Source organism: Podarcis filfolensis (genome assembly GCF_964270895.1).
Source record: "Podarcis filfolensis genome assembly, chromosome: Z".
NCBI classification, from domain to species: Eukaryota; Metazoa; Chordata; class Lepidosauria; order Squamata; family Lacertidae; genus Podarcis; species Podarcis filfolensis.
The window spans coordinates 24,299,046-24,318,541 of record NC_139617.1 but is presented as its reverse complement, the minus strand read 5'-3'; the positions used below and the strand labels follow the sequence as shown (position 1 = coordinate 24,318,541).

At 40.0% G+C, this 19,496-nt stretch overlaps 1 protein-coding gene across 1 annotated transcript in view; it reads left to right on the top strand.

The window, feature by feature from the left end:
* Positions 1 to 17,342, top strand: part of SMARCA1 (SNF2 related chromatin remodeling ATPase 1) — a 47,340-nt gene extending 29,998 nt beyond the window's left edge. Inside the window, exons 19-24 of the mRNA XM_083595848.1 lie at positions 574 to 696; positions 2,951 to 3,083; positions 5,968 to 6,086; positions 6,484 to 6,696; positions 14,529 to 14,639; positions 16,854 to 17,342. Coding sequence (XP_083451974.1) covers positions 574 to 696; positions 2,951 to 3,083; positions 5,968 to 6,086; positions 6,484 to 6,696; positions 14,529 to 14,639; positions 16,854 to 16,925 — 771 coding nt within the window. The 3' untranslated portion in view covers positions 16,926 to 17,342. The remainder of the gene's footprint in view (positions 1 to 573; positions 697 to 2,950; positions 3,084 to 5,967; positions 6,087 to 6,483; positions 6,697 to 14,528; positions 14,640 to 16,853) is intronic.
* The last annotated feature ends 2,154 nt before the right edge of the window (positions 17,343 to 19,496 follow it).

Sequence of the window (19,496 nt, the reverse complement as noted above, 5' to 3'; positions counted from 1 at the left end):
GTTAGAAATATTAAAAGAAATAAAGAGCACTAAAAACACATTTAAACATTCTTTTGATATCAGATAATTCCAACTTGTGTTCATTCCATTTTACCCTAACTGTAGAAATTAATGTCTTCTTCACTGTTTAATCGCTGGAGTAACACACATACATTTCCTCCTCCCCTTCTCTTTCTTGTTTGTGGTATCTGGGAATACTGAAAGGCTTGAAGAAAACCCTCTTGAGGTGCAGTGGTTGCTTGCTAGTTGCAGTTATCATTACATTTCCATGGACAAGAGCCTGCAAGCTATAAAAGGACAAATATAGATGGATGAGTTATGATATGCTACATTCACCTTGCCTGAAGAACTTTCTGAGGACTGTAAACACAAGTAAAAGATGTTTCTCCACCAGCGGCCACATGCTAGGGAAATATTTCCTTCTCTAACAAATACTCAGTAGATGAGAAGCGCATCAATCCCACCCGACTAGTGTTTCTCAAAAAGGCAGTAAAGGGAGATGGATAGGACTATATACAGAACCTTTAATAGCATTGCTCTTTTACTATACATTCATTCCACCACTGATTTTAGGTCCCCAGAAACCCTGACCTCCCAAATGCAGCTCAGGTACAGAAAGAGGAACAGCGGAAGATTGATGAGTCAGCTCCTCTTACTTCAGAAGAGACTGAAGAGAAAGAAAGACTTCTTACCCAGGTAAATGGCTTTTAAATTTCTTTTCTTTAACAAAAGAAGAACTTATAAACAAAGAAGAACATTTACAAGCTTGTGTGCTTACTGTGTGACAAGCTAGATTGTGATGAAAAAAGGTTGATAACAGCCATGTGCAGTAAACGCAGGCAGTGATAACTAGATTTCCTATGGAAAACTGCAGATACTATCATCTGATCTTACAAATTATCTCATAGTTACATTAATTTGAAGGGATTTAGTTACAGTGCCTCTGTTTTGGATTGTGTGTGTGTAGAAACTGAGAAAGTTGGTTAGGCTCTTCTATTTTCAAAATGGCAGCTGCTAAGCTGTCGCTGGTGTGTCAGGTGATTTCTCTCCACAAAAAGGTGCAGGTGGATGAGAGTTCAGAGAAGAGAGCAGCTGAACTCAACAATAGTCAAGTTGAATCTCAAGTCCTTCGACAGTTCCTTTGGAAAGATCACATTGTTTCTCTCAGAGTGAATGGTTTTCTTCTTGCAATGATTACGTTATTAATCTTCCTTCGAATAGCATAGTTGTGTACACTACAGTGGATAGGTTCTGGCACTCTCAAATGAGGCATTCTTTAGCTGTCCACTTCAGCTTTCAAAACTTAGATTTACTTTATGCATTTAACTTGTCTTGTTGACACTTACATAATTATTTTTGGGTTACTCTGAAGATCATTTTTAGCTCACTTGACTTTTTAAATATTATAAGGAAGGAAGTGCAGGGTTTGCTCACATTCTCTGATACTTTTCTGCATGTAAGTAGTCACATTCTTGAGTGGTGTTCTTAAATGGTTATTTTAGTAATTGTCCTTTGAAAATTTAAATTGCCTTGTGTTGATTGAAGTGAATCTCTTGAAAGTACAATATCAGCCACATCACTCTTAGTTTCTGTGTAGGCAGTTTAAAAATCTTTAATGCTAGTATTGCTCTCTGGAAGTAGAGCTATACCAAAGTACCTGGAATTTTTCTTATTTCTCTGTAATACCTTTGATCAAGCCAAAGCCATATGACTCTATCTACTCCTTCGCTGGTTGAAAGCATTCTTCCTCTTTTTGTCACGTATTAAGGACAGAATATAAATAGAAGAGCTGCTGTTATAGGCTTCTGTTAATATTTGAAATACAAATATGCATTTCACTTCTTATTCACCCAAAAGCAATTAGAATTAAACCAGCAAAACCAAATGTAGATATGGTGCCTCTCATTGCCATTGGTTTTCTTTTCAGACATTCCTTGTTAAACTGTGGTGGATACAAACGTTCCCTTCCTCTGATGAAAGTAGATTTTATTTGATGGAAGAACTGCTTTTGTTGACCTATGAAGGTTTTTTTTCCACCAGGGGAAGACTTTCTGTTGGAGCAATGGAAGCTTTGGATCCAATCTGTTGTATAGAACAGTTTGCTCTCCTGTATGCACAGTGTCAGAAATAATTTACAGTTGGTTTGTTACAACCATGTGAATTGAGTGCCATGTCTGCAGTTAGTCCGACATTCATTATCTATGGAATCTAGGAGTAAAAACGATAAAGATGAAATTTGGAAGCTTTTTTTACTAGAAACTCCATGAAGTTCTTTTTTAAAAGTTGCCATTATTCTTGTAACTTATAAATCAACTTCTAGTGGGTTAAGAACCTGAGGGATTTTAAAATTCTGACAATGTTAGCTTTGGGGTATTTTGTTTTGTTTTGTTTTGCATCTGCTACAAGAAGTTCTTGCAATTGTATTGATAGAGGAGGTGTAGGGAAATGGGTGTTTTGGCTCCATTTTCTTTCTATCCAGGTGTTCATTTCATTCACCATTTGCTTTGTAAGTATTCAAAACAGAATGTTATTGCATTTAGTTCCAGGATGCCCAGGAGATTGCCAGTGACATCTGGACAAGTGCCCTCATACTCTTGCAATTTTATTTGTTACTTGTGCTTGCTCAAGTGTGATATAAGTGAAAATCCATTAAGATTTGAATTGAACTTTGTTTCTTCGAAGAAATGCCATTTACAAGCGTGAATAAAAAGCTTCTCTCCCTGATGCATGGGGAGCTGTGTGCAAAAATAACTCGTTCAACTTTTTATGACTGAGTAATAAACCTTGGATAATAGATGTTTATGGAAATCCTGCAAGATCATTAACCCCTGTAATTATTATGTGACATTGTACCGAAGCATTAACGAGCAAATCCAACTGTATCCTTCTAAGATGCAAGATCTAGCAAAACATTTCCTCCTTCACCTAATGGCAACTTCTTGCTTAACAGGGTTTTACAAACTGGAACAAAAGAGACTTCAACCAGTTTATTAAAGCTAATGAAAAATATGGACGAGATGATATAGATAATATTGCCCGTGAAGTGGAAGGAAAGTCACCTGAAGAAGTTATTGAATATTCAGGTTTGCCAAATATATCTTGGATAATTAAAACAATATTTCCAAAATGGTTATATTTGTTGGGTTACCTTTGTAGTTCTACAAGGGTTGGCAATTTTGAAGAATGTGTAGTGTAGAAAGAATGCATGGTCCCGGCATGGAGAGATTTAAAATCTGCAGAGGGATTATGCTGAGAATGCTACTCTGTAACCCTTTAGCCATTACTATTCTGCACTGTTTTTTAGATCGTGACATGCTTCATTTGCCACCGCTGTGGATGGCAAAGCAGGGGCGGAGCGGCTGGATTTATTCTTCCCTTCTCTTGACAGCAATATAATGCTGATAATGATTTTGTTGAGTGATAGGAATTTGGAAGAACCCAAAATGCAGTTCTAATGTATGCAGACATAATTCTGTTTTGCAGCCTCAGCCGTACCTTTTCAAGGGTGAGGTGTGTTTTTAAATAGTTTCGGCCATTTATTGGAAAACACTAGAAATTGCTCCTGCCTCCCTACAAACACGCACATAACACCACATGCTGACTGCCTGTTGCCCACTGAGGTACAGCACTGGAAAAAAAAGAAAGGAAGCAAACTGCTCCAAGGTCACCCAGCGAGTCTCATGGCTGAGTAAGGATTTGAACCTGGATCTGTACATCTTTGGCTGCTTCAGACTGGATGACCCTTTGGGTCCATTCCAGCTCTACAATTCTATGATTTTATGACATGATAGACATCCTGTGCCAGAGCTTAGAGTATATTTGCATGCTCATGTTTAATGTAAAGTTGTAATCGGAGGCTTTGATTGAGAGTAGAGAAGTTTAAGTGGGGGGGACTACTAAGCAGTTTGCTTCTGTCTCTTTTCTGCTCAATTCCACCCCCCTTCGTCTACCAATTCCCTGTGAAACAACTCAGTTAGCTCTATACAGTGAGGGGGGAAAGTATTTGATCCCCTGCTAAATTTGCCCGTTTGCCCTCTGATGAAGAAATGACCAGTCCATAATTTTAATGGTAGGTTTATTGTAGCTGTGAGAGACAGAATAACAACAGGAAGGCCCCCAGAAACCCAGAAGACAAAAGTCAGAGATTGATGTACATTATAATGAGTGAATTAAGTATTTGATCCCTTTGCAAAAGATGACTTAGTACTTGGTGGCCAAACCCTTGTTGGCAGTTACAGAGGTTGGACGTTTCTTGTAGGTGGCCACCAGGTTTGCACACATCTCAGGAGGTATTTTGTCCCACTCCTCTTTGCAGATCCTCTCCAAGTCAGTAAGATTTCGAGGCTGATGTGTAGCTACTTGAACCTTCAGCTCCCTCCACAGATTTTCGATGGGATTAAGGTCTGGAGACTGGCTAGGCCACTCCAGGGCCTTAATGTGCTGCTTCTTGAGTCATTCCTTTGTTGCCTTGGTCGTGTGTTTTGGGTCATTGCCATGCTGGAATACCCATCTTTGACCCATTTTCAGTGCCCTGGCTGAGGGAAGGAGGTGCTCACCCAGGATTTGACAATACATGGTCCTGCCCATCGTCCCTTCGATGCGGTGAAGGTGTCCTGTCCCCTTAGTAGAAAAAGACCCCCAAAGCATAATATGTCCCCCTCCATGTTTGATGGTGGGAATGGTGTTCTTGGGGTCGTAGGCAGCATTCCTCCTCCTCCAAACATGGCGAGTTGAGTTGATGCCAAAGAGCTCGATTTTGGTCTCATCTGACCACAACACTTTCACCCAGTTCTCCTCTGGGTCATTCAGACGTGCACTGGCAAACTGCAGACGGGCCTGTACATATGCTGCCTTGAGCAAGGGGACCTTGCGGGCTCTGCAAGATCTCAGTCCTTCACGGCGTAGTGTGTTACCAACTGTTTTCATGGTGACTATGGTCCCAGCTGCCTTGAGATCTTTGACAAGCTCCCCCTGTGTAGTTCTGGGCTGCTTCATCACCGTTCTCATGATCATTGCAACTCCACGAGATGAGATCTTGCATGGAGCCCCAGATTGAGGGAGGTTGACAGTTATTTTGTGTTTCTTCCATTTCCGAATTATTGCACCAACTGTTGTCACCTTCTCACCAAGCTGCTTGTCAATAGTCTTGTAGCCCAGTCCAGCCTTGTGCAGGTCTACAAGCTTGTCCCTGACATCCTTGGACAGCTCTTTGGTCTTGGTCATGGTGGCTACTTTGGAATCTGCTGGATTGATTGCTTCTGTCGACAGGTGTCTCGTACAGGTACTGTAACGAGCTGGGATTACAGGTAAGACCTCTCCCTTATAGCAGGTGCTTCTAATCTCAGCTGGTTACATACAGTGAAGATATCAAGTAGCCTGCCATCTGGCTGGTTGATAGACGATCAAATACTTATTTCACTCATTATAATGCACATCAATCTCTGACTTTTGTCTTCTGGGTTTCTGGGGTTTTTCCTGTTGTTATTCTGTCTCTCACAGCTATAATAAACCTACCATTAAAATTATGGGCTGGTCATTTCTTCATCAGAGGGCAAACGAGAAAATTTAGCAGGGGATCAAATACTTTCCCCCCTCACTGTATGTAACATTGGTTGTTTTCAGCGGGCCTTTTCTGGAGCAAGCATCTGGAGTTCCTTCTTATAGGAGATTCAGATTATTTCATATATTTCCACAAAATCACATCAGAGATGCATTTGCTTTCTGTTGCAAATTTCTTAAGGGACTTAGAGCCTTTGTGGAAAAAAGACTTTCTGTATGAAGTCCAACTCACTACATTGTAAGTTTTTTAAAAAAATATTCTAAATATATATATGATAATATACCTTGTTTAAACTGTGTTAGGCAATATTGGGAAAGAGTAAAAGCTTTAATTATATAAAAGTAGTTATTAATGTTATTTTATTACAAAGCATTTAAGGTGTTTTTTTGAACGCTTGAAATTTTCAGCTGTTTTTTGGGAACGTTGCAATGAACTCCAGGACATTGAGAGGATCATGGCTCAGATTGAACGAGGGGAGGCCAGAATACAGAGGCGAATTAGCATCAAAAAAGCCCTGGATGTCAAAGTAATTTTTCCACAAATTAATATTTCCTCTGATTAATTTTTTCCCTAAGAAACCAGCATATGGTTATGTTCCCCACTGATAAAGTATTCTCAGTCCCCTTCTAATTTTTCAGTACAAAGCTTACACTAATTCAGTGGTGAGCAAAGTTATTCTTTTCTATGATAAGTAGTTTAACTTTATTAAGCCATATGGATTGAAATTCCCAGTATAAACACATTAGGATTGTTACACCAGCTGTAACAATTTTAGTCTTACAACTGGCTAAATAAAGTCTTGATTAGGGGCTGATTTAATGGCTGCTGACTTTAGTATAATCCCACTGCAGCTAAAATAGCATAAATGGCCATTGAATAATATTCATATGCACATTCCTAGTAAAAATCTTTTTTCCCTTTAGATTGCTAGATACAAAGCACCTTTTCATCAGCTGCGTATACAGTATGGAACAAACAAAGGCAAAAACTACACAGAAGAAGAAGATAGATTCTTGATATGCATGTTGCATAAAATGGGATTTGATAAAGAAAACGTGTATGAAGAATTAAGACAGTGTGTACGCAATGCACCCCAATTTAGATTTGACTGGTTTATCAAATCTAGGACAGCAATGGTAAGTAAATAGTGTTGATTTACATGAGCTTAGTTTTTGCATGGTTTTTATTTTATTTCAAAGGGTTTTAGGTCTTCCTGTGTTTCATTGTGTTACACTGATTTATGTTTTGAATTTGTTAACTTTTATCAAAAAGCAATATAGAGCTATTAAATCAATCATTATGTCATGGGGAACCTGAGCCCTTCCAGATGTTGATGGACTCCAACTCCAACCAGTCCCCCACAGCATGACCTAATGATCATGACTCATGGGAGGTGTGGTCCAACAAAATCTAGAGGATACCAAGCTCTCCATCCTGGTCTGTATGTATATTATACCACTCTACAAGAGCACCAGAATGAGTATGTATGAGAACGAGTGCATTTAAAACTCTAGTCTTAGAGTTCTCGCATGTCCCTAGCCCTGTCCAGTCAAGATGAGCCCTGTCCAGTCAAGATGCTGGCAAGTACCTCGGCACCCAAAGTCTTATGGGGTGTGTGTGCCTACGCAAATGAACAAGTAGGTGCACTACAGATTCAGCAGCAGTGGTAATGTGAAGACAGCCAATATAAAACGAAGCCCACATGAACAGGAAGTACCACTTGGCTGCTTTCTCTTCTGGCGCTACCATATCTGGAGAAGCTGCCATCTGGAAGTTTGTCCTGATCCTGATATTAGTCACAGATGCAGTGTCTGGTTTAAAGACCGATTTTGGTACAATTGTACATTCACTCATTAACAGTAAGTAAACAAAATTACTCTAATTTTCCAGGATCAGCTGATGCATAGAATAATTCTTCCCAGAAAAACTGACAAACCATAAAATAGGAAGATAGACCTTGAAGCCAATAGTTTTTCTTCTATGTTTATAGCAAAACATGAAGTTGTTGTGGGATGGTAGGAGGGTATGCTCTAAAAAGCTAGTTAATAGACGTGCTGATTTAATATTGGTGTCTGATGCAGTTCTGTGGTTTGCTATTATAATTGGAGTACTTCCCAGAAGCATGCAGTGCTGCACAACTAACATCTGTTATATGTGGTTGATCCTGTAATGTTTTTGTTTTTTGAAGGAAGACTGTATGGTAGAGTTGTTTCGAGGATGACATATTTTTCACAGTGGCAATTTAGCAACGGTTCTCTTGATAATTAATTAAAGCCTTGAGGGAAAGATATGCCACTTCATTAAGAGTAGAATTTCTGTTTTTGAACCCAAGAGTCATTTCATTTAGCCTAAGCTGAGTTTTTTTGTCCACTTCTGTTATTGCATGGACAATTTCTCTTCTGTTCAGGAATAACTTTTAAATTATTATTATTACTAAAATAAATCTGTACTTCCCTCCCCCAAGGATCTCAAGATGGTTTACAATATAAAATTACAAAAATACAGAACATAGTAACAAACACCCTCCCCCCCCCCCAGTTTAAAAGGCCACTGTTTGTTTAATTAGCCAAAGATCTGGGAGAAGAGGAATGTTATTGTCTGGTGCTTTAAAGTTGGAGAAGCAGTGTGAAAATAATGGTTTCAATGCTGTTAAATTGGCTAAAGTCTTCCAAGAAGGGTTACCTTGAGGATGCTTCCCAAAAGGATCAAATATGTCCAAAGGGTTAGTAGTGCCTGAACACCTATGATTGGCAGGCAGTATACCTTTTACCATGTACTGTGGACAAGTAGTTCCTATGCATGGTGTTTTACATACCACTTCAGCTGGAGTTATCAGTCCTGGCTGTCGCTATTCTTCCACTTGAAATTCCAAGCCTGATCATGATGGGATGCAATTCTCATGGTCACAGCTCAGATCTTGTAGAATGGAAAAAAAACAACAACAACATGCAGTAAAGGGCAACCAGAATGGTTAAGAGGCTGGAACATGTTCCCTGTAAGGAAAGATCACAACATTTGCAACTTTTGGGTTTTGCAGAAAGATAAGTAAGAGGTTAGGGAAGAGGTATACAAAATTATGCAGAATGTGGATAAAGAAATTTTTTCTCCCCCTCATTGGGATCATTGATGAAACTGATTGGCTGGAGATTCAGGACAGGCAGATGGAATCACATGCTGCATAGTTAAAGCATGGATTTTGCTGCCACATGATGTGAAGCTGACCACTAGCTTAAATGGCTTTACAAGGGCAGTAAATAATAATGGAAGCTGTGATCACCAGTGGGTACTAGTCACAATGACTATATGCTGTGTGCAGAAGCTTATGCCCCTGAATAACAATTTCTGGGGAACAGCAGCAGGGGAGGACTGTTAGTTTGCTTGTGGACATCCAATTAGCTGCTGGGGATACTGGATGCTGGACTTGCACGACCATTTGCCTGATGCAAAAGGACTTAGTTAAAAAAAAATCTTTATTTTTAACCTGATTTACAGACTGCATTTCAGGGCATGGTTGTTCAGGGCATGGTTGTTCAGTTCCGGTCTCTGATAATGTTGGGTTTGTAGTTTTTTCAAAATGTTGTCTATCTCTTACTTGTCTTGTCAGAAATGTCTGGCTTAATGTTCATACCTTGTTTATCCAACCAAAATATGTATTTGTTTGCTTGTTACATTTATATCCCACTTTTCCTCCAGTGAGCTCAAGACAGCATATATTTCCTACTTTTTATTTCCACAGGGGCCTGTCAGGTAGGCTAGGATGATTTTATATGTGATTGGCCCAAGGCCATCTAGTAATCTTCATGGCTGAGTAGGGAATGGAACTAGAGTGTCCCGTCCCCCCCGTCCCAGTCTGTCGCGCCTCAGTAGCCCATGATATCATATCACAGTGGAATTTATTCCTAGAATTTTCTTTTTGTAAAGGATTGCTAGGTAGAAAATTTATAATCTTTTAAGAATTATTTCAAAATGCTTATACTTAAAAACCAAGGCTTCTATGCATTTTACTTAGAAATTCATCATTACTTTCTGATGGCCACTAGATGTCTCCCTAGTTCTGCCTAAATACATTTATTTTTTCCATGTTTCCCCTCTATGTATTTATTTGAAAATTTCTCTTCAGAAAACTTCTCTTCAGAAACCAATATAAATCCTTTTTTGTTTCTTATTTTCATGCAAGCATATGGCTTACACAGTATGAGCTCATAAATTGCTTGATGGTTTCTATAAAATTCTAGTTTTTCTGCACCAGACTTTGTACTTCACATTTAGATGTTCTGCTGTCATAAGTGCCCTTCTTCTTTGTGACTCTGAGAGGGGAATGGTAAGCGCACCGCTGAATCGCATATCTGTTCTCTTTAAGGCGTGCATATGACTGTTCTCTGTATACTTCCTTTCCCATTGGTGCAGAATCATTGGGCTGTGATTTCTCCTTTGAAGTTTTGGTGTTCTTTTGTCTTTCTGCTTCATTGGTGGTTTAGATTAGAGAGAGACAATGTGGTGGAACTCCAACTCCCATCAGCTCCAGCCAGCATGGCCAGTGATCAGGGATGATGGGATTTGTAGTTCAACAACATCAGAAGGGAACCAGGTTGGCTACCCTGGCTTTTGTCCATGGCAGTGGAGAACAGCACTTCCTCCTTTGAGGTTTACTTGATACTTTCTGCATTTGCTGGAAGTTCCAATTTTTAATAAGTTAAATGATAATGTTATGATGCCTCCTCTTCTTACTCCGTTGACTATCTAGGGTGCTGAGTGCCAGCACAATGGAGTTTATTTTCTGGTGGGGGGGGGGGTTCTAGTGTATCTAGGGATAGCTGTAATTGCTTCATTAGTAAGATGTGGGTAGGAGAAGTACAACATTGTTTAAAGCCTAGGATACAAGGGAATATTGTGTGGTGAGAACAAGAGGTCTGTAACATTCACTGACTGTATGCTTTGGGGGTCAATAAGATATGGATGGGGGGGGGAACACCATAGACAGAAATGCAAAAAATTGCTACTAGAGCTTTAGCAAAGCCAGACATGCTTACTTGCTGAGCAGGAGGGATATTATTTCCATAGGTTTAATTCATACAAGGAGGACCAAAAGAAGTAGTGCTGTATTTACTTTTTAACAGTTGGGAAATGTGAAAATTCCTGAATTGAGAGTGCTTTCAGAAATGGAGACTGCGGTTGGCACTGGAATGAAATATCTGTCCTTAAGCCCTGCACTTCAGCACATGTGGGAGTTGGTGTCCTATTCAGTGCTCCTCATAAATTCCTTTCCGGAGGCAGAGCGTTAGGCTTTCTGGAAGCACCAGCAGATATTATTGATGATTTTGTTACATGTATTGCTGTGGTGGTATCAGTGACATTGGTAATCTTCAGTAAATCATGAATACTCCCTGGCCATACATAATGTATCCATTGTCACAAACACTGTATATGTTGGTATACCAGTAAGGAAGAGAAAGAGCACCTGAAAACCTGACATTTTAAAGAAATTGTGGTGTCTGTGTTTACTCTCACATTCCAACCTACACAGAATAAAATGATTTCATGCATGTCTCTGATGCATGTTCAGAATGCTTCTTCCATCATGCATGCATCCCCCCCCCACAAATCTAGTGCATGTTTCAGTCACACAGTCAGCTTAAAATTTAAGTATTCTAGAAAGTCTTATCAGCTCCCTGCTTTTGACAACTTTGAATGTAACAATTCTGACAATACAGTATGCTGTTAAGCACATGGGAAGATAGAACAGCTGTAAGCCATTTATATTTCAGTTACAGAATTGGGGAGACCAAATTTCTTCTTCCTCTGGTTTTCCTGAGGAAGAACAAAGGTGCTCCTGTTCGTCCTTCCCATGTCGTCTTATGTCAAAATCAAACCCGCAGGTACAGATTTGTGGGAGGCAAAAAGAAACAGCTGTAAGTGATTTTTGTATCAATACTCTTGGTGTTCAGCGGGAGAAAAATCTAAAGGCAGTAAGTGCAGATAAGTTGCCTAGTCTCTCCCCCCCCCATCCCTTTGTTGTTTTGAGGTGGTTGTGTTTTTTGGTCAATCTTGCTCTTTCACTTCTGATCCTTATGTAAGTCAATAGCAAATGATTACTATTCGTAATCTCCGTATCTTCACAGCTGTCCTGTGAGAAAAGCTAAGCCAAGATTCAGCAGCTTTTGCTAAAGTCTTTCCCACTGATAGGAGTTTCATAACCCTTTCTCTGCTGACCACTTTTCTGCTCTACATCACCACACCTGTTGCTTTTCCTACATATACGACACACACCCTCGGTGCAAATTAGTGTTGTGGATTTATTGAGAGAGAGAAAAGAAAGATTCTGGGCTCTGAACTGCAGACATCACTTCAATTGAAGAACATTTGTAGTCCAGAGAAATCATAGAATCAGAAAAAAGAGTCTTGCCATAAAGCATACTGCAGGAAGCATACTGCTAACTACATCCCCGTACAAACATATTGGATGGTTTTTTATCTTAATCCTACTCAGAGTAGACTCATTGAAGTTAATGAGCATGACTCATTTCATTTGGTATGCCCTGAGTAGGGTTTAGTTTACCACAACCCTTTATAACTATATCTTAAACAAAAGGTTTGTAATGTGAACTTCATGTGACATTTACAATATAAGCAATGTGTTTTCATTTCTCATGTATCCCAAATTTTAGTTGTATTTTAAAGAATACTGTCTTTTAATTTTTTTTTAATGGGATGTTGGTTTCACTGGAAAAAGTGCCCATGCCTCTAATTGATCCTGTTCTTCCTCTCACCGCCCCTTGACAGTTGGGATTGTTCTATGTGTGTGAAATATTCAACTGAAAATGAGTTTCTGGCTTAGAGCAGTGGGTAATTTTTGAGGCAATGTGAAGTGCTTGATATTCCAGAAAGTTTTATATTGTTACAGAGCAACTCTTAATAGCAGGTCTTTCCTCCTAAGAAAAGACGTAAGAAGCCAGTGAATCCTATAGCTTGTACATGCAGGACCCAGTTTCTGGTTTGCTTCAGTGCAAAGAAGATGCGGACGTGCAGCTTTTAAACTCAGAAGATGCCAAAAATAACTGAGAACAGCCTCTCTGTCCTCTGCCTGAAATAGAGGCTTTTAAGAAAACTCCTTTGTATGAGACAGCTGCATAGATACGGCGTGACTTTTATACCCGCAGCACTGGGGTCAGAGACTGAGCTGAAAATGACTGACTTCAGGGGATCATTAGGTTACCTGCTTTTCCCTTTTTTCCTACAAATGACATTTCTTATAGAGGTTGTAGAGAAAAGCAGTTGAAAACTTTTCTGTGGGTTACAATGAGGAAAGTTAGAGCATGTGTTTTGCATGCCGTAGGTCTTGGGGTCAATCCTTGGCAGTCACTTTTTAAAAGGATCATGTAGCAGGCAGTGGAAAAGACCTCTGCTACAGAGACCTCATAGAACTCATGCCAGTCAAAGACAACAGTGGACATAATGGCCTAACATATGATAGGAAATTATATTCTTTGGTTGGTTGATGTTATTGGTGATAATCCCTTATACATTGTAAGATCTTCACTTAACATATCTTAACCACCTGGAGCTTAGGGCGATGTTTCTCAAATTTTGGTCTCCAGCTGTTGTTGGACTACAGCTCCCATCATCCCTGACCGCTGCTCCGGCTAGTTAGGGATGATTCATTGCTCTCTGCATTGCTTGTTGGGCAAGGCCTGCTTGACGGATGGACTTTGGAGGCTAGGAATGCTCTTGTGGGAACTGATGGCCCTACAAGATGTTGTGACAGTTTCTCAGAGAGCCTAAGAGCTCTTTATGCGCCGGATAATGCAGGCAGACCCAGCGTGCTTGAATTTAAGTTGCGCAATTTCAACCAGCCTGCCTTCTACTACACATGGTTGAGATCATGCAAGTTAAATGCACATATTGTGTGTTTGTACTGTACTCCAAAACAGGCTGAAAAAATTATTTATTTAGTTATACATAATTTAAATTTCTATAAACATGCTTCATCCCAAAACGATCCCAGGAGTAGTGTACAGCAGTTGTACTCTTAATTGTTTTTAAAATTTATTTCCTTATTACATGTATATGCCTTTGCTTCAAGGAGCTCACTACCACCCCCATTGTTTTCCTTGCAGTGGCCCTGTGAAGTAGGTTAGTTTGAGAGAGAGTGACTGGACCATGGACACTAACTTAATGACTGATTATTTGAATCTGGGTATCTATATTTAATAACTATACTACAGTGGCGGTGGAATCAGCCCATTTTTAAAAACATAATCTCAATTTATTTTAGCAGTATCTTGAAATTTGATATAAATGAAGTGTTGCAGGATGATTTGAAGTGCTCTTTCAGAAGGTTTCTGAATTATTTTATATTAATTATTTTAAGAGATACTGTGTTTTATATGGAACTGAGTGAAAAGGTAAAAAGGCTGCCATAAAATGAATGATAACGGAATTTTCTTTCTGTGTGTGTGTTTGCATGCATGCACTTTTTGAAAACATTTTGCATGCCATAGAGCACATTTTCATTTTCATTTAGGTGTTAGTCATGCTTTTATTGCAGTTTGTTTTAGATGAGCCAGCTCGGCAAGTCTAAAGTGCAAAGCTCTAGAAGAGTCTTGCTGAAATCAGTAGCTGTGGCAATTTGTATTGTCTCTTTGTAAGTTGTAAAGCCCTTATAAGTTGCTGTAGAATCTCATAGGACATAATTAGAGAAAAAGTCAACATCCCATTGAATTTTATCATTAAATACCCATTGATTTTAATTACTCTGTACTGCACCCTAAAGCTACAATCAACAATACGTTTTGCTAACATGAAACACATTTTAAAAGGACTTTGTGGGTGTCATTTTAGAATTTTGACAGGTATGAGTGATCTGCACCTTCTCCTCTGAATGTCTTGCTTGCTTAATGTCTCTGTATGTTTGGCGAGGTTGTCACAGAATTTGATATATATACACATATATATTAATCTTATTTCTCAGGAACTCCAGAGACGCTGCAATACACTCATATCACTCATTGAAAAAGAAAATATGGAAATTGAGGAAAAGGAAAGAGCTGAAAAGAAAAAGCGGGGAACAAAAGCTCCAGCGGTAATCAATCATCAGCACCCCTTCCAAACATTTGAAATACTTACGTTGCACTTTTCCAGCATGTTTTCAAAGTAGCTTATAATGCAGAGAGGAATAACATAAAACAGTACTTAAATAAATAGGATTTTAAAAACATAAATAACTAGCAGATGAGTGAGAAGAGTCACTTTAGGAAGTCCAAAGGATGAGTAGAGAGGTTTTACAGTCCTTCTGGAATGAAAACAAGGTGGAATAATTCCTCACTTCCAAGGTCCCTGATTTTAGTGGCAGATGTTCAGATTACACAGAATAGATGTTAACTGAATTGGGCCTGGGAAACCTGTGGCCCTTAAGATGGCCATGATGGCTTGGGGTGACAGGAGTTGGACTTCCCAAAAATATCTGGAGGGCCACAAGTTTCCCACCTTGGATGCAGGAAGAGACAGTCTCTAAAGTATGTGGGTCATAGGCTTTGTAAGTTCAAGGTTCAGGCTTTGTAGATGAACTATAATAGTAGCTTACTTTGAAAGTACTGTAGTTATTGAGGTAGAAACAAATCATAGCACAGCATGCTTAGAGGTTTCCTTCTCCTCTTCCTTTGCCAGAAAGAGACCTGCTGTTAGGACATCAGGCCACAGCTTGCTTTCAGGTCCCTTGCTTTCAGAAAGGGAATAGATGAAGGTCATATTGGTGGCTTCTGTATAAACCTGGTCCACTTGGTGGAAACCTTCATGGTTTCTGGGAAAACCAACTGCTGACCACTGCTATGGAGTGTTTTATGGGGGGAGGAAAGCTCTGTGCATGTGCCACTTTCCTATCCCACTTCTTTTGCTCCAGCTCCCCTCCTCTGTTCCACTTGGTGACAATAAGGCAAGTGGGAGGTTGGGGGAGGCCTTCTTGGTGATTTTTAAGCTTGCTGCAGTTGTAGACCATTGAGACCAATGTACCTGTCAGGGTGGGAAAGTTCAGAAGAGCTGTGCTTTTGTATCCCCTCCTTCCCATATTCCTGGCACTTCTGACTTGCTACAGCATGACAATACAAAAATGCTAGAGTCAGAAACGGGAGTATTGATGAAGGCTTATCCTCAGTTCTCTAACACACTGGTTTCCACAAGGGTAGATAATAGGAAAGTAGAATGACAGGGGCAACCCCCTGTGTCATCCTTTACATTTACCATACTTTTCGCTCCATTGGACGCAGTTTTCCCCCTCCAAAAACTGAGGGGAAATGTGTGTGTGTCCTATGGGGCGAATGCAGGCTTGTGCCATATGGCTTCTTTAGCCCTGCGCAGCCTCTCCCGGCAGGGAGAGATTGCGCGGGGCTAAAGAGGAAGCCAAAGCAGCCAGCGGGATCCATCCCGCTCGCTGCCTTGGCTAGTTCCATAGCCGCGCGCAACCCCTCCGGCAGGGAAAGGCCGCACGGGGCTATGGTTTCTTTAGCCCTGCGCAGCCTCTCCCGGCAGGGAGGGATTGCGTGGGGCTAAAGAGGAAGCCAAAGCAGCCAGCGGGATCCATCTCCGGCAGGGAGAGGCTGCACGGGGCTATGGCTATGGCTAAGATTTTTTTTTTTGATTTCCCCGACTAAAAACTAGGTGCGCCCTATGGTCCGGTGCGCCCTATGGTGCGAAAAATACGGCACTTTCCTAGCACAGGTGGTTTAATGTGACTTTCCTTAGCGCTTCGTAGACCACTGATACCTAGAAACTGAATTCTTGATGGATCTTTCATTGCCCAGTCAATGGCAAATGCTATTTAACAAGCATAACCACATATGACATAGCAGCAGCATCTGCAACAATAAAACAGAATAGTGTATGTTTCTGATCAGCTAGCATGGTCAGTATTCTTGCTGATTTGAGTTGCTGTTCAACAAATCTGGAACGCACCAAGTTAGCCACTCCTTGTCTTATCAGTCTTATCCTTAACCTTTGTAGAACATCCACTCTTACTGGTTTTGGGAATAGCTGTGCTATACTCAAATTGGGTACCTTGCAAACTTAAGACATAAAACTGAAGTTAGGACTCTTTAAAACTGAATCTTCTTTCAATGCCTCTGTTAGATTGCTTTTGAACTTACATGGATGAAATCCAGAGAAATCTAGGATCTGTTGTTATTTTAACTGGCAACTTCATGGTCTATTGGATTTCATTACCTTTATATACATTCAGCATCAAACATTGTTAAGATGGACAAAAATATGATGACTTCTCTCCCTTCTCACCTTTTTTTTCCAGTCACAAAAAAGAAAAGCAGACTCTGCCATAGAAAGCTCTGGAAAAAAGGATGCCAAGAAAGTGAAGACGTAAAATTGGGAAAGGAAGCTCAGTTTAAAACTGCCATTTCCCCCCTTCTCTGTCTTTCAGTGTTATTGACACTGTCTGTGTATTCATTATACCCATTCCCCCCCCAAATCTTCCCACCGGTTTCAATTTTTGCAAACCTGTATATTTTACAATGCTTTACCTAATGTGTAGTTTTTTATTTTATGCATTCCAGTATTTTTGTGCACTTGTATTTTACGCTTTTTCTGCATTTCTTGAGCAAAATTTTACTCAGTCCTTGTTCTTCTGAAGTTTGTGCTGGGGCTTTTAGCTTTCATATGTTTTATATGCTTTGACAAAAAAAACACAACTTGATTATTCTGTTGTTGTATTATTGTTGTTTCCTACTTTATATGATCGTGGAAAACCAAAATGAATTAAAATGACCAGAGGAGAAATATACTTTTAATTTGTTTAGTTTTTTCTCTCTCTCTTTAGCCCACTCCATCTTGTAGTCCCCCCCCCCACTTCCATACAGTAGCTTAGATAACATTTACTGCTAGGGTAATTGACTTTAAGAGGAAGTATCTTTTTGTATGTGTGAACATGGTCCCCTTTGGGCTTTTTATCTATCAGTTCCTGGGTATCTCTTAGGCAGAAGCAGGTGGTAAACAGGCTGTACAAACCACAAACTGAAGGTTGTGCAAAAAGTATGTTTTTTGTTTTTATAAACACCTCTCCATATTAAAAGCTCCCTGCAAATAGACAACTTAACATGAAGGCTGGATTAGACACCTTCTCTCTCAGCTGCAGGCATTTTATTTACCTCCCCCAAACCCCCTCCCACAACAACTCATATCTATCAGCAACAGTTCATAGTCCACAAAGCAAATAATTCACACAGCTGTTGGAAAACAATATTTAAATTTTCCCAGTAGCAAAATCAGGCTTAGCTTTTTGATGTTTGCAACACAAAAGCCAGCCCAACATTTATTATATATATATAATTGCAAAATCTAAACACAAGTGACTGTGGTGCTGTGCAAAATAAAGTAAGATGAAATTGCCCAGTGTGCTCCTTTCTATCCTTCTGAAGCAACGGGATCCCTTTATATTTCTGATCTTCATTGGTAGATGAAGTGCCAGCTGAGGTGGTCTTTCTTATTTTGGATTAACATTATGCTATGCTTAGGTGTGAATACTGCACAGAGGTATGCAAGAAAGGATCTAGTTCTTTTTCTGAAATGGGGAGTGAACACAACAGTATAGACAAATTAATCAGGACCCCTCCAGCCCTGAGGGAGATGATGTCTGGGGCAACATGCTGTGGCAATATTTTACATCCTGCCAGGGCTTTGTCACTGGGCACAGCGTCTGTTGGCAGAGCTGGATAAAGGCTCTTTCTGCAGGTGGAAGCTGCTTGCCCAAGTGCAATGAAAGGATTAAGTAAGTTCAGTGATCACTAAATAATTCCAGAGTTTGGAAAACACGGGGACCTTTTAGTTTGATGAGATGTCATTTGACAGGGCCTGCAAATAACATCCATTGTGCCTGCCCAAGTAAAAGTATAATGTCAACTGTTCGTAGTTTGTGGGCAGGAGGAATGGGTGGTCATTGAGGGGCTTCACTTGCACACATTCTGGTTATACCCAGGCTAAATTACTGCAGTGCATTTTGTGTGGGGCTACCTTTAAAGACTGTTCAGAAACTTCAGTTACTACAGAAAGCCTTCTAGGTTGTTTGTGGAGGTCAGGTGGGCTTCAGTTCCGTACTAGTTTCATTAGTTGCCTATATGGTTTGGGGTTCAATTTAAAGGGCTGATTTACACACCTTAAACCAGCCTTTCCCCAATCTGGTGCCCTCCAGATGTTTTGGAATAGAACTTATGTCATTCCTGACCACTAGCTGCTGGCCAGGGCAGATCAGTATTATACTCTAAAACATCTGGAGGGCATTAGGTTAAGGACGGCTGCCCTCAGTGGCTTGTGACCAGGTTACTTGAAAGTTGTCTGCACCCATATGAAGTTGCATGGACCTTGAGTCTCAGAAACTCAGACCTTGAAGAACAGCTCTCAGTAGGAGTACACAGTATTTGGCTTAGATGGACCAGTGGTCTGGCTCAACTACCAGTCATGTACAAACCCCATTTGTTTCAAATGTGCTTGTGTGAACCTAGTCGCTGCTTTCAATGTGACTATTAAGAAGGGAAAAAAGCTAATAAGTACAAAATTACAGTAACAATGCATTTTCATAAAGTAATAGCAAAGTCAACGTGCTTTTTAAGTGTAGCACTCTTAATGTTCTGCTTTCATCCACAATGGAAATACTGGCTAATGTAAAGGCTTTCAAACCATTGCGGCAAAATGTGAGGACATGAGTTTTGCACACAAAATATGATTGCCATTGAAATTTTCACATTCCAGGCAATTTGCACAACTTAAATAAATGATCAACCCTTACATTTCATATAGTCGTAACATTTGGCCTCTCCCTTTGCTGAAGCAATGACTTGAATGCAACTGAGAGTTCTTCAAGAAGTTTTAACCTAGTAAAATTATAATTACGTGTCAGTCAATTGAGGAACTGGATATAAAATGCTAGCATTTTACAGTAAAG